Here is a 14993-nt window from a genome sequence, read left to right as displayed (position 1 = left end):
TTGAACCAGGAAGGGATGGAACCCATTCCCACACAGCCTACAACCCCAAACCGTGGTGTGCAGAGTAAACACACATACAGAGTTGACTGTAGCAGTACCACTTCTCCACTTCAGAATGCAACCACTAACGTTACATTGTTTCCCCCCTCACGGCCACTATGTAGCTCCGTACAAAAGTTACAAGGTCACAGTGTGTTACTCTGATAATTCAACACATTGGATGTCTTCCATGACTAGCTGTGAAACTTAACACTCTTCTCCGATCGCTAATGTTTACACGGAGGAAGTGAAGACATGTGATCTAACGGTGTTTCCGCCGGGACCAGGAAGTGGGGGCAGGTCCGCGAAGGCTCGAATGTTTGAATGATGTAGCCCGACCACAGCCCGACCGGGCGGTGTTAGACCCGTTCCGACTATTCACCTTGTCCTGAATGAATTTTCCACTTGTGTTAATATTTTTGTATCATAACGTGCGCGTTGTTGTACGAAGGCGGGGCGACGGATAAAAAGCCACGGGCGCATCACTTCTAATTCATTTTCGTGATTACATTGCTGCTATTACATTTACAATGGTATGTTGATGGTAATCTAAGAATAAGTTTCTTTATTTATCTGTGACTAACCCATCATGGTTCCATCACGCATCATACTTAGTTTGATTCTTTTTTTTCCTTTTCTTTCTTTCTTTCCTTTTTTTTTTTTTTTATACCGGTGTCAGGATTTTGCCAGATGTTTCTTTAACTTGATTGTTTCCTATACTTTTCATGCTACTTTATTTCTCATGTTATCAGCTGGCAATTGATTTTAAAATATGGAGCCGACGTCTATTTGCTTGTTTGCTGTGAATTTCTGTGTTTGTATAGTCCTACACTGTATTTTTCTGTACACAAGCCTCTTTTGAGAATGAAATTCTGGCATCATCGATCCGATCAGACTACATTTTTAAATAAAGCTTAAACTAAGCATCCTTTTTTGTTTTTGCATCTTAAACTAAGCATGCACAATAATGAGCATGCTTGTGGATTACAGATTTTGTATCGTCTTGTTGGTTTTGTTAAAGTAATTACTGCACAAGGAAACTCTTAATTTTCATTGCAGAATACCAAAGATGGAAGAAGCCTGAGAGAAAATGCTTAAAAAGTAACACGTAAAAAGAATCAGATATGTACCTTACTGTTTAAGATTCATATCAGAATCAGCTTTACTGCCAGGAGGAATTTGACTCAGGATTGTACATTGCTCACGATGTGCTTACTTATACAATAATACAATAATAAAATCAGACACAGGCTACAGTATAGAGAACACATGCATACACACTCTAAACCAAGAGTGACACATAGTGCAAGGAGCAAAGTGCAAAGGAAGCAGGAGTAAATTATTTGTCAGAATGTCTTGTATTTTGCTTTTATTTGCTCTCTTTCCTACTTTCCTACTGCTGCACAACTATTTGCCTCAGATTAAATAAAGTTCTGTCTTACCTTATAACAAATATTCAAACTTGGACGTTATCCTTTATATAGTTTAATGTGCATTGTTTAAAATTATAAAATGTCATTCATATCTGGTCTTGTGTATGTATAATCTTCCAGGTAAAATCATAAGGTTTAAAAAACAACAACAAATTTCAATCAAAGTATTGGAATTGCTGTCTTGCAATGAATGTTTAAGTTGGCCAGATTTCAAAGATAAATAATCAGGGAGTAAGTGAAGAATGAAAACACATATTCCTTCCTTTGCAAAAATGTTTCAGTACCAATGCATTTTGATAAATTACATTTATATTGGTGAATATTATGTAAAATATTTAAATAAATCTGTCCAGCTGTTCAATGTCCAAGCTTTATTCCTCACAGTACAGCGTGCAGGGGCTTTTCATTGGGTGTGTTCTGTTGCACACCAATATGGTCATTACGGTAATGATCCCATTCTCTCGTTTTCCCGTTTTCCCTGTGGCCGTAGTGAGTGAGTGGAAAGCTGAATCTGCCTGCCTGCCTGGGAATTTCGTTTAAGCACGTCAGCGGCCACTGCCATGGCTGAACGCCGCGCCTTCGCCCAAAAAATCAGCAGGTAACGACTTGAGACCTAGAAACGAGCTCGTAAAAGACACACCGAGCACTTTGTCGGTTTTATATAGGTCGCCCTCAGACCACTGCCGAGGGAACCCTGTGAAGGAGGCCCAGCCACCAGAACGGCCTGGCTGCTCCAAGCTAGCCGCTTGTTAGCCAAATCGGCAGAGATGATTAGACCCACCCAAACAGACAGCGACACAGCTAGCGGCTGGTCTCTTCTACCTACTACTGAATGCTAACAAAGGAGCAAGATGCACTATTGTTGTAATAAATGTGTCCAAGCAAAATAGGAGTTAGGTTTTCAGTAACCGAAATGGACTTACTGTTAAATGAAAACCGTTAATTTTGGACAGTTAGCTAGCCATCTTGCCTACAGTAGTTAGCTAACGATGGGCAGCTACTGGCTCTGGTGGAGATGTGACTGAACTTTGTAGAGTTATGTTTTAAACAAGAACCCGTTGAAAAGAGACATATCGTTGTATTACAGTAAGACTGTGACCAAAAGCCTTCATCCACAGCTATCAAATGTCGATGTTATAATCTCTTCCCCGCCCCTCAGACAGATTAAAGTAATCTCTTTAACAAAGGGCTTTGTGCTAGCTGTCAATAACCTTCATCCCAGGCGATAGATAACGTTAGATCAGGTAGAGATGAAATATTGTCTCCCACAGCTATAAACATGTTTTAATAACTGTCATTGCTGATCAGTTAATACACAGTTAAGTCATTGTTGTTGTTACTGAGCCAAAAACAACTGTATTTGAATCACTGTCAGATGTCTTTACTTGATGAAATGAGATTTTACACCCTTTCGGAAAGGTTATGATGATCTGAGGTTTTTGGAAAGGAGGAGCATGTGCTGTCACTTTTGTTTTCATTTTCTGTTTGGAAAAACTAGGTTATTAGAAAAGGCCATGCATTTTGTCCAGTGTTTTTACTTGTTAGAAATTGCTGTTGAGCCCAGTTCATTTAGCTATAGGCCAACACAACCATTATAGGCTGGACTCTGAAGTTGTAGCAGCTATAATCATGCAGAATCTCCATTTCTTTGTTGGTGTCAGGACTGGAGGAGTACGAGTTTTTATTGTAGTATATAATCCAATTCCCATTCATCAAAATCACATCCAAGCACTAGGATTTCATACTGATGGATGGATGGAATGGACACACCCTCCCCATGGCAGGTTATTCACCCACAGAGTGAGGCAGAGATGCCTGATAAGATGGTCAGCTAACAACACATACCTTACAATGTAATGCCACATATTACGACATTATAATAAACTATGGCCTAGTATTCCAATCAAAAAATAACTTTCTCAATTTATTTTTCTTAACAAACATTATAACCTTTACAAAGGGCACATTCATGCTTGTCTATTGTATCAGATCGCATTATATTGTGCAAGTCTTTATGATATTGTATCCACTTTATGAATGTGGGCAGTTTGCATCTCAGTGAATCTTACCTGAATAAATCAAGATTAAATAAAATAGCTAGTGGACACTGTTTACCTTGCTCACGTTATTTATTTTGCTGTGAAAAAAGGCACCTCCATTGTACTTGTTTAAGCATGCTGACTTTTAGTAATGAAAGCAAGTTAACTTTTGTCACATGTTGAGGCAAATTTTGATACTAAAATTCCCAGTGGCCTTGCTTAGAAGTTTAAATCACGTGTCTTAGTTGAATAGTTTGCCTATATTAAGATCTTCAATTGCGACCACTTTATATTTTGTTCCTGGGAGTTATTATTGTTATCATCTTGATGAAATAGCCACATGCTGTTTATTTTATCATGTTATTCCTCTGTGCAGTGACCAGTGCTAAGCCAAGGTCTAGAAAGAGGCATTGGGGAGGACTGTGGAATGTGTATATCGGTTCAGTGCTTCTGCCTTTCTCCAGTGGTGACACTGGCCACTGGATCTTTACTGTTGTACATTATCATGTTATGTTACGCTGGCAGTTGGGCCATGCAGCTTTCATTTTATCTTCCTTTTAGGCTTCAGGTTCATTTCTGTTTACACACAGTATTTTATATGATGGAACAGTGATGAACTCTGCACTTTAGTGGCTTTGAGGAAACCAGACTTGGTTTAGATGTTTGTAGTTTTGTGACCTCGCTGACTGGATCATACCTATTCCTTGCTCATCATTACTGTAATCATGGCTAAGAATTTAAAGGTAAAGTAACTGATTAGTTAATAATGATATTGCTTTCAGGGTGGAGAGCATAGAGAGAAAGGAAAATGGGACAGTTTGTTGGTAAAGAAGAAAGTGTCCTTATAGCTTCTGTGTTACATGTGTAACATAACCTTGAGTCTTCAGAGTCTTTATCCTTGGTTCTAAGTTGTCATTCGTTTGTGTCACTTTGGGCTGCTTGCTGCGTTGTTATTTTGTTCGAGGCAAAGGTCTCTGAGTGGTTTTGGTGGTTGCTGTGATTTAAAGGACCTGTGTATGTGTGTGGCAACAGTAGTGGTTGAACACCACAAGCTTTGTGCTGACCACTGGGGTCCAGAGGTTTTTATTTCTTTCCTCTCTGTCAGGGTGTAATATATGCCACTGTCTGAGTCTCCATGAGCACAAAGAGAAAATCCTGAAAGGACAGGAAGTGTAATCCTCAGTGTTAGTCAGCCTAACGTTTGACAGCTTAACACTTAAGTGGACATTTGCAAAATCCAGCTGTATGTGTATATGTGAGGGCTGCTAATATTTGATTTTATTTTAGTTGAATAGCAGTAAGACTCACTCATGTCACAATGTCAATCATTACTGCACAAAACTAAGACATTTTTTGATAACATTGCAATTCCTTGTGTTCTGAGGGACTGATACTAAAATGAATATTGCAATTTATTGTTTTGTATTTAATTCACAGCTAAAAGGTTATACATCACTAATTTTTGGGCTTAAAGTATTTCATTAAACTTTGTTAGGAAAACCTGAGGGGTATAAAATGCCTGGCTGGAATTGAACCTTGGACATGGCAGCTATGTGGTATTCACCTTACCATTAGATTGCATGAGAATAGATCATGTTGCTTAATTTGGCCATTTAAGGGGAATATTTTCCTCACTTACAAAGGTATTATACAGGTGTCATACAAGATTACCTTGCAGTATTGATCATAAAGTATCATAGCTCAATGTATTTGAGTATTGTGTATTGCAGAATCACCTGTATCCTAGTCCCATCACTAAAATGTTAAGTATATATTGTTACTTTCTAGGGTTGGGCGATCATCTCTGTTATCATATCTACAGGAGATCACTGATTGGTGATCTGATCGCCAGGGGGCGGTGTTACGTTGCAACAAGTCAGTGGAATGCCAGCATGGAAGAAACAGGCTTATTAGTTTTAAGAGAAACCACTAGAAACATTTGTAAATGCACAGTACAGTGTTTCCGAGTGTTTCCCACATTATTACCGTGTAACAGTGACGCCGCGCACGTGTGGCGGGTAGAAGGAAGGTGCAGCTATGTACGGCGTGTCAAAATTGACAACCCAGCTGTATTCTAACGTTAACACTGTCTCCGACATTGACAGTGTTGTGTTAAGAAAATAGATTAGCTGAGGGAGCGAGTGAACGAGCAAGCGGAGGCACTGAGTGAATCTATGCGCTGTGCGCAGCTCCACAATGAAATGATTTTACTCATTAAATAGTATATAGTATGTGGCGGTCAGCATTGATGTTGTGGCGTGTCATGTTGCAACAAATAAATCAACAAATGGGAAACACTGCAGTGTGGTGCAGATAGACTGTTTTATTATATATATATATATATATATATATATATAATAAAAGTTTTGATAGTGGGGTTGTTAAAATCGCCTTAATATCGGCACATGGAAAACAAATCGCTGATCATCTCTTCAATCGCCGATAAGCGAGCCAATCGGAACAACCCTATTACTTTGCCTGTGATTCTGAGACAAGACAACTCTGTGTAATTTGTGGATGATTACACATACTTTTAAAATGGACTGTATTCACTCACTCTACCTCTTCCTCCCTCCAACTATCTATCCTCTGTTTGCAGGACTGTGGCAGCAGAGGTCAGGAAGCAGATAGCTGGCCAGTATGGAGGCTCCCCACAACTCTTCAAAAACCTCAACGTTGGGACCACAACAAGCAACACAGTGAGTAGTTCCAAAAACAATTGAAAGACTGGTGCCTATCACTGACATCTTGTCTTGGATCTTCATACTAGTGTTACAGCTGGTGCTAAACATTAGACAACCAGCCTAAATTACAATGGCAATGTGTTCTTTTAACAATTGAGATACTGTTGATTTTCCACATTTGCCCAAATATTACATTTACATTACATTTACTCATTTGGCAGATGCTTTTATCCAAAGCGACTAACATTTGATTGATTGATTGATTGATTGATTGATTGATTGTTTTTTATTTAGAAGGAAGAATTTTTATTTATTTGAGGAACAACATACAAGCATCAACAGAGCATCAAATACTGATCTACAACTGACAATACATACTAGTAAGAGCAGCAATAAATACTAGTAAGAGCTCATAGTTCATATCACATCAATGGGGTAAATACCTAGGGAAGGAAGTAAGAGTTAACAAAAAAAGTGCAATCAATACAAGATAATTGTAAGGGGATAGAAGAAGAAGAAGAGCACAGGGAGTTCATGTTAGAGGTTAGGAGTTAGAGGTGTTATAAGAGGAAGTGTTCTCGGAAGAGATGAGTTTTCAAGAGCTTCTTGAAGTTAGAGAGGGACGCCCCTGCTCTGATGGCGTGTGGTAGCTCGTTCCACCATCGTGGTGTCACAGATGAGAACAGCCGGGACTGGGATTGCTTTGTGTAAAGGGATGGCAGAGCCAGACGGCGTTCATAGGAGGAGCGTAGTGGCCGAGAAGGAATGTAAATTTGTATTACGGAGTTTAGGTAGATGGGTGCAGACCCAGTAGTCACTTTGTATGCAAGCATTAGTGACTTGAATCTGATTCTGGAGGCCACGGGGAGCCAGTGGAGGTCACTGAGTAATGGAGTGACATGAGTGCTTTTGGGCTGATCAAAAACCAAACGTGCTGCTGCATTCTGAACCATTAGTAAGGGTTTCACCGCACAAGCTGGAAGACCTGCTAGGAGGGCATTGCAGTAGTCGAGGCGAGAGATAACCATGGCCTGTACCAGAAGCTGGGTGGCGTACTGAGTGAGGTAGGGCCTGATATTCCTTATGTTGTATAGAGCAAAGCGGCATGACCGAGAGACAGAAGCAACATGCTCTGTAAAGGACAGCTGGTCATCAATCATGACACCCAAGTTTCTCACCAACCTGGTTGGAGTGATGGTTGAGGAGATAGTTTGTAATTTGATGTTATGGTGGATAGATTGCTTGGCTGGAATGACCAAGAGTTCAGTCTTAGAGAGGTTTAGTTGAAGGTGGCAAGCCTTCATCCATGCAGATATGTCCGAGAGACAGTCCGTGATCCGCGCCGAGACGGTGGGGTCGTCTGGCGGGAAGGATAGGTAGAGTTGCGTATCATTGTAAGCAGTAGTGGTGCATAGCAGTGGTAAGAGAAGCCGTGAGAGCAAATGATCGGCCCAGTGAGGTGGTGTAAATTGAGAAGAGAAGGGGCCCTAGCACTGAGCCTTGGGGCCCCCCCCTGTGGAGAGGCAGTGGGAGGAGGATAATTGTCCTTGCCACAAAACATCGTAGGAACGCCCCGAGAGGTAGGATTCGAACCACAGGAGTGCTTTACTTGAGATGCCCATTGCTGAGAGAGTAGATAGCAGGATCCTGTGGTTGACTGTGTCAAAGGCAGCTGATAGGTCAAGCAGGATAAGAACCGAGGATTGGGCTGCAGCTTTAGCTGACCTTAGGGCTTCTGTTACAGACAAAAAGCCGTTTCAGTAGAGTGGGCACTCTTAAAACCAGACTGATATGGATCTAGGAGGTCATTCCGTGAGACAATAATAATTCTGGTGTCTGCTATGTTGGGAAAACAAACATAGCTGTCATGTTGTTTGGTATAAATAAATCACATACTGGGCTGGTTCGAAAACAATGTGCTGAGCTCAGCTCAGTGATTTTGTCACCTCATGCTGTTGGTCAATGTGCAAATGTAGAGTGTATTTAAACTGTTTTTATTTAAACTTTCATATTTTGCAGACTTAAAATGTTTGAAATTAAATGTTAGACACATATCATCAAAAATGAATTAGTTTAGTCAGCTATTTAGTTCCTTTTGTCATAATATTCAATCAAGTGCAGTATGTCACCAATATGGATACCTGCTGACATTGGTCTTTTTGAACCACAATATTACAACCTAAGACAAGGATGTAATTTTATGTTCAGTTGGTGGTTAGATGAGTGGCTGCAGTTGTTAATGTCTTGCTAAATACCATGAGGAATAACCATTGATTGGCCTGTTTAGCTTATCCACTCTCAGTGCAGTGTTATTAGGGTTGCAAGTGGGTGAGGCCAGACAGTATGTTTGTTAAAGCAGTAGTGCCAATTTATAGATTTCAGTCACGTGACATGCGCGGTGACCTGCAGGGCAAAACAACAGACCAAAATAGCGGCTCACACCGCGACTCCCCGCAGAGACGCTGCAAAAGCAGTCAGATTTTATTTGGATCACCTTTCAACTTCAGAAAAAGAAAGATATGAACACAAAATGCAAGTGTTGGGCACTTCCGATCCATATAATGTTACAGCACCTGCTGCCGCATTTCTACCATTAAAAACTGCCAGGTCCCTGCTTCTGCTCGACTGCCGTAATGTTTACGTTTACCTTGTGGGGAATTCCTCACCTAACACAGCACAGGCTTGTCTCCTCCTCGATTAGTTGATCTGAAAGCGCAACGCAAAAGTAACAAACTCAAAGTAAAGTGCATCACTAACGTCTTTTTTGCCCTTCAAGGTAGCGTTATCCTTGGAATGTGACGTCACGTGAAAACTATGAATTGACCTTCAGCAGCCCTGAGCCAGAACACCAGAAAATACTCCCCCTCTGCTCCTTAATTAGGCTACAGTTGGCTTTTAATTAAACTGTGAAAGGTATTTGTGTTCAAATTCCTCAAGAGGGAGGGAGAGAGAGGGAAAGAGAGAGAGACAAACACACACCCACATTCACATTTAAACGTGAACTTACTGAAACAAAGATTCCCCTGGGTTCAACATTTTAGAAGCAGACTAAGGCCCCATCCACACTGCTGCGTTTTTGTTTTAAAATGGAGACTTTTGCGGAGAAACGCTGCCGACCCCGTTTTTCGTTTTTAAAACTCCAGGTAGTGTTTTAGTGTGTGTTTTAGAAATGATGATGTAGACACTCACGTTTGGCTCTCTGATTGGGTCTTATAAGTCATGCAGAGCAGAAACACAATGCTACTGACAGAGTTTTTGATTTAGTTTTTTAAAATGTCTTGTACTGTGCAAATAACATTTATAGCTTAGGCCTGCACTTATAAGTTACTGTGCATGTCGCCGTATTAACTTTGTGACGTCTTCCAGTGTGTTTTCCGGCGCCACAGTTGCTTTTAACTCCCGTGTTACATTCAGTAACAGTTCGAGCTTGTTATTGGTCCATGCAAAAAAAATCTGGTGTGATTCTTCATCTGTATTTCTTTATTCTTTCACCAAATCTTCTGTAACTACGGAATAGACCATCTGCTTCATGTTTACACTGGCACGCGCATGCCCTGTGTAAGTGAACGGCCACTACACGGGCGTTTTCAGTCGTTTTAATGTAGACGGAGATCAACTCAAATACGCAGCTAAAACGCTGGTGTGGTCGGAGATTGTACTCGTTTTAAAACTAGTTTTTAAACAAAAACTGAGTAGTGTGCTAATCTGCTTGCTGTATCAGCTTGAGGGCATTTTAAAGCATTTGTCCAAATCACAGATACATCTTACTTAGAACCAATTTTCCTGTTTGGAATTGAAGATGATCCATAAGCTAGAATTGCTCTTTCAACAGAAGTAACCTGTAGGTGCTGTAAATGTTGAAGATTCATAGAATGACTATTAACGCATAACTCTGCTACTTTCCTTAGAGGTTGTATGGGGAATCAATCCCATAAAGTATTTACTAAATCTAGAGATTTTAAGACTTTACTAAGACATTCACGTTCAATAAAAAGAAACAGGAGATCTGAATAGCTGACTATGTCTTCACCGCAAATTAAATCACCTCTTTCTCTCATCGCCCACCAGGTTCCCCTCACAGAGGCAGTGGAGCCAGTGGATTTTGAGGAGTACCTCATCACTCACCCTCCCATTGTTGAGTCAGGTCCCCTGAGAGATCTGATTGAGTTTCCCCCAGATGATATTGAGGTCATCCACACACCCAGGGAGTGTCGCACAGTGGCACAAGCCGTCCCTGAGGAAGGGTAAGGGTGCTGTGCGGTTGAAATACTGTAGGTGGTAGTAGCAGGTGTGGAGATAAGTACAGTCTCACAACATACATTTTTCTCATAAGAGCATTTTGAGTATTTTTAAAGGACCCAGAGAACCTAGCAAGTTTCTAAAGTGAATTATTCATATTAACTGGACAAAAGAGGGATTAAAGAAGTTTTTTTGAATAGATCTTCAAATTCTATTATTAAATCACAAAATGTATTGTTTTTTTCAACATGGTTACATTGAAATAAACTGAATTTATAACATCTAAATAAACATACAATAAATAGATGAATTGAATAAAATATTCTCATAAATACCTGAATCCAAAAGTGGAATTAATGAAATTGGTGGTCTTTTTCTTAATTGGAGCGCTGATTTTTAATTTTAGATAAGTCCATTTTCCAGCTCTATTATCATGTACTCAAAGGCAAAACATTGTCTCTTGCCAAGTCACCCTTTTCAAATTGTATAACACATGGCCATAAGGCCGTACTAACCACAGACTGGATAAAAGAAGTGAACGTAGCCACCTTGATGTTGCCCATTGGTTTATGGACTACCATTTTAAAGCATCGAGTTTGCCGTTTTGTCCATTGCGATCTTGGTTATTTGGAGCCAGAATTGACGATATTTAGACAATAGGGTGGAGCTGGGGAGGAGTGAGGGTTTCTACCTAAGGGTGTGGCTAGGCTAGGACCCACCTGTCATTCAAAGCAAACACGCCCCTCTTTATTGAGTTTAGGACTCAATATAATTTAAACGGGTGAGTTATATTAAGATTCCCCCCACTGTGCAATTATCATGAATGGGGAAATTGGCTATAGAGGCCAAAACCCGAGTTTATAGGGATTTACCATAGACTGTACAAAACATGACATTAACCACAGGTTTCTGAAGTAGTGCAGATTAGTCTCTACACTGCGCCACATGTTTGAAGATGAAATATCTGTGGACTTTGTCATTACTTACTGTAGCTCTGGTGCTCAGTATTTCAGTAGAGGAGACACAAGCACTGTAAGTGTACTTCACTGTGTGACATAATAGAAAGATTAAATGACATCAGTCTACTAGCCTGTCATCTTTATTCACTTAGACTAGTGCATTTAAATTCTGACTCTTGCTATTAAAATAAAGCTTGTTTGATTGATTGAGTATGTCTGGCTCCAGGGACACTGATCCTCATGTCAGAGACTGTGTCAGATCCTACACAGAGGACTGGGCTATCGTCAACAGAAAGTAAGGCTTCACTGTGTGGAATTTTTTATGTTTTTCATCTCTTGGCTTCACTTGTTATCTGTAAAATATTGTGACTATGTTGAGCATTAACATTAAGTTAATGATGGCAGAGTCCTAAATGGCTGCTTGGTCCTTCAGATACCACAAGCTTGGTACGGGCTTTAACCCCAACACTCTGGACAAGCAGAAGGAGCGTCAGAGAGGCCTGCCCAAACAAGTGTTTGAGGCAGATGAGTTGCCAGACAGCAGCACCTACCAGGATGATCAGGTACTAAACCAAAAAAATTAATTTGTCTTCTTTTTTGATATCCTAAAAAATATTTCACATTGGTGATATTAAGATATTTAGATGAACATATATATTTTGATGCAAGAATTGCTTTACATGTGAGTTGATCTGCCTGTAACACTCATTTTTTTGTGTTGTTTGTCCTGTAGGATGACCTGAAGCGGCGCTCCATGTCTATAGATGACACCCCACGTGGCAGCTGGGCTTGCAGCATTTTTGACTTGAAGAACTCCCTCCCTGATGCCCTCCTCCCTCACCTCCTTGACCGTGCCCCCAATGAGGAGATAGACAGGCACAATGAAGAGCAGCGCAAGGCCAACCGCCACCGTGAAGTCTTTGCTCTGCACCCCGCCCTTGATGAGGTAGAGTTTAACTTTTTCTGCTAGACACCATTACATTTACAATGTAAATTTTGTCTATGTGCAATTTTAGTGGGTTACTCAGTAAGTAAGCTCACTCGTTGTGTTTGAAACCAGTCTCAGGAGGTCAGTCATTTTCTTTGTAATTAATACATTTACATGTTTTTCATCATAGCAGGGACATACAGAAATTCAAAGTCACTTTGATAATTTTTACAGATTTTTGTATGTGATCTTCTATGTGAATATGTAGGAGGAACCCATTGAGCGCCACTGTGTGCCTGAAGTACCTAAAGAACACTTTGGTCAGAGGCTACTTGTCAAGTGCTTGTCCTTGAAGTAAGTGGTAGACAGCCTTTTTCAGAAAAAAGCCTTTTATTGCTTTTATTTAACTGCTGCTTTCTGCTGACCCACTCCTTTTTCTTTCCCCTTGAAGGTTCGAGATCGAAATTGAACCCATATTTGCTAGTTTGGCCTTATACGATGTCAAGGAAAAGAAAAAGGTAAGCTGTTATGCTTTCTTCAGTGCTTCCTCAGCCCTGAGTTGTTGGTTCACTTCTGCAAACCATTAAAAGTGTTGGAAACCTCAAATTAATCTGATGAGTGGACGATAAAATGTTATGTTGTGGCCCTGTTATGCTTGTAGGAATGCAGTTAAATCATACACTGGGACTATGTATCTATCTGAAGAAGATCATCCACTGCTGGTTCTTTACACTCCCCTTTCACTGACAAACACTAGAGGGTAGCAGTTGCCTTAATAAGGAGATCTCTGATATATATTGCTCTGCACAGGAGCTCCTTTATTTCACAAGTGCGTCATTTGTCAGTGAAATGTTATCATGAATGTCAGCCACGTGAGCTGGAAATCGGATTGCAGGAACACAGCCTCTCACTCAAGAATGATGAAATAAATACTAATGGTTGTCATAATGTGGCCATAGCACTACATTTAAAATTTATGTTACATTCATGTTTTAATTTCCTGTGTGTCTGTCTGGATGTGTCCTTCAGATATCAGAGAACTTTTTCTTCGACCTAAACTCTGAGCAGACGAAGGCGATGCTGCGTCCGCACATTCAGACAGCAGCCATCTCCACGCTGGCACGCTCTGCCATATTCTCCATCACCTACCCCTCCCAGGATGTCTTCCTTGTCATCAAGGTCAAACAGTTATGATATCATTTCCTCTGTCTTGTCAAGTCTTGTTTTGCAAATAAATGAGTAATAAATGCCAAATGTAAGACGATGATGATAAGAGGACTCACTTCTTTTTACTATTAGTCCAAGGAGCCTTTTTTTTGTAAAATTGACAGTAAAAGATGATTTAATCCTCAGTCTGTTTCTGCAATAAAGCCATGCTCCTGTAGGTTTGACCCTGAAAGATACATAATGAAATACTCTCTGGATGAGCCAGTGTTATTCAAAAAGAATATCTAATGTTGTGTGTAGTTTTCTAATTCATTATGACTTCTACATTTTTGTCTTATATGTGGACCAATATTGTAATTTAAATATGATTGTCTGACAGATCAGTCTGTGTCTTGTATGATTACTTTATTGCTGTGTGTGAGGGTGGTTGACTGTAAGTGTGTCTGCTTTGTCCCCAGCTGGAAAAGGTACTGCAGCAAGGTGATATTGGAGAGTGTGCTGAGCCCTATATGGTCTTTAAAGAGTCAGATGCTGCCAAGGTATTATCAGTAATATATAAAAGTATCAGTATAAAAAGCTTTGAGGCTCATTGCTGGTGTATTATTATAATAATAATAAAAGATCACATTCCAAGTTAATAAATATGTTCTCTTTTATCCATTATGTTAGCCACACAAGTAAACGTGTATTTTTGTTGTAGAATAAAGAGAAGCTGGAGAAGCTTCGCGGGCAGTCAGAGCAGTTCTGCCAGCGTCTTGGCCGCTACCGCATGCCCTTCGCCTGGACTGCAATCCACCTGATGAACATTGTGAACAGTGCTGGTAGTCTTGAGAGAGATACGGAGCTGGAGATGAGCCTCTCAGGTCTGACATTCCCTTTTAACGCAACCTTTTAGATTGTAGCTGTAAACATACAGGATGAATCTCACTATGAAGTTAACGGTCACAGTATGGAGGCACAAAAAACGTTGTTTAATGTTTTTATACTTCTACCGACTCACAGCCTCAATGTCACATATAGTTATCAGGGGACAGAGACTGTACAGTCACACACAAGGCTCATGGGCATGTCAAAAGATCCAAAACCCTTTGGTGTTTGTCTAATCTTTACAAGGTATCTTTGATGCTAATTGTGGTGGCTGCCTTTTAGTTGCTAGGCAGGGCAGAGAAATATATATTCTGTGTCACATGGGACAGAAATATAGGATTAATCTTTAGCCTCTTGTAGCGTCCCCTGAAAGAAAAAGGTGTTGTTTTTTTGCCTGTGTGTAGAGAGAAAAGGATCATGGTCAGAACGTAGGAACTCAAGCATCATGGGAAGACGTTCCCTGGAGAGGACCACCAGTGGAGATGAGTCATGCAGTCTAACAGGTTTTAGACCTGCAACACTTACTATCACTAACTTCTTCAAACAGGTATCCAAAACCACGTATCCTACTCACACACTCACTCACTCACTCACTCACTCACTTTCATACACACACCACACACACGAGTCTGAAATAT

At 40.4% G+C, this 14993-nt stretch overlaps 1 protein-coding gene across 1 annotated transcript; it reads left to right on the top strand.

Annotated features, from left to right (window-relative positions):
- Nucleotides 1-1927: 1927 nt before the first annotated feature.
- LOC119884441 (dedicator of cytokinesis protein 7-like) lies at nt 1928-14916 on the top strand (the record flags this gene model as incomplete). The annotated part of the gene is made up of 12 exons (XM_038694843.1): nt 1928-2070; nt 6111-6210; nt 10264-10439; nt 11620-11688; nt 11827-11956; nt 12127-12339; nt 12590-12675; nt 12773-12839; nt 13351-13500; nt 13947-14027; nt 14189-14351; nt 14760-14916. Coding segments are annotated over exons 1-12 (1430 nt in total), but the record flags the coding sequence as incomplete, so codon positions are not given.
- Between the last annotated feature and the right edge of the window lie 77 nt (nt 14917-14993).

This window comes from Micropterus salmoides, unplaced genomic scaffold (genome assembly GCF_014851395.1).
Source record: "Micropterus salmoides isolate LMB-PRFRI ecotype aquatic unplaced genomic scaffold, ASM1485139v1 Ms_hic_scaffold_3442, whole genome shotgun sequence".
NCBI classification, from domain to species: domain Eukaryota; kingdom Metazoa; phylum Chordata; class Actinopteri; order Centrarchiformes; family Centrarchidae; genus Micropterus; species Micropterus salmoides.
Note: the sequence above shows the minus strand (reverse complement) of the source record. Positions and strands in the feature narration are given on the sequence as shown.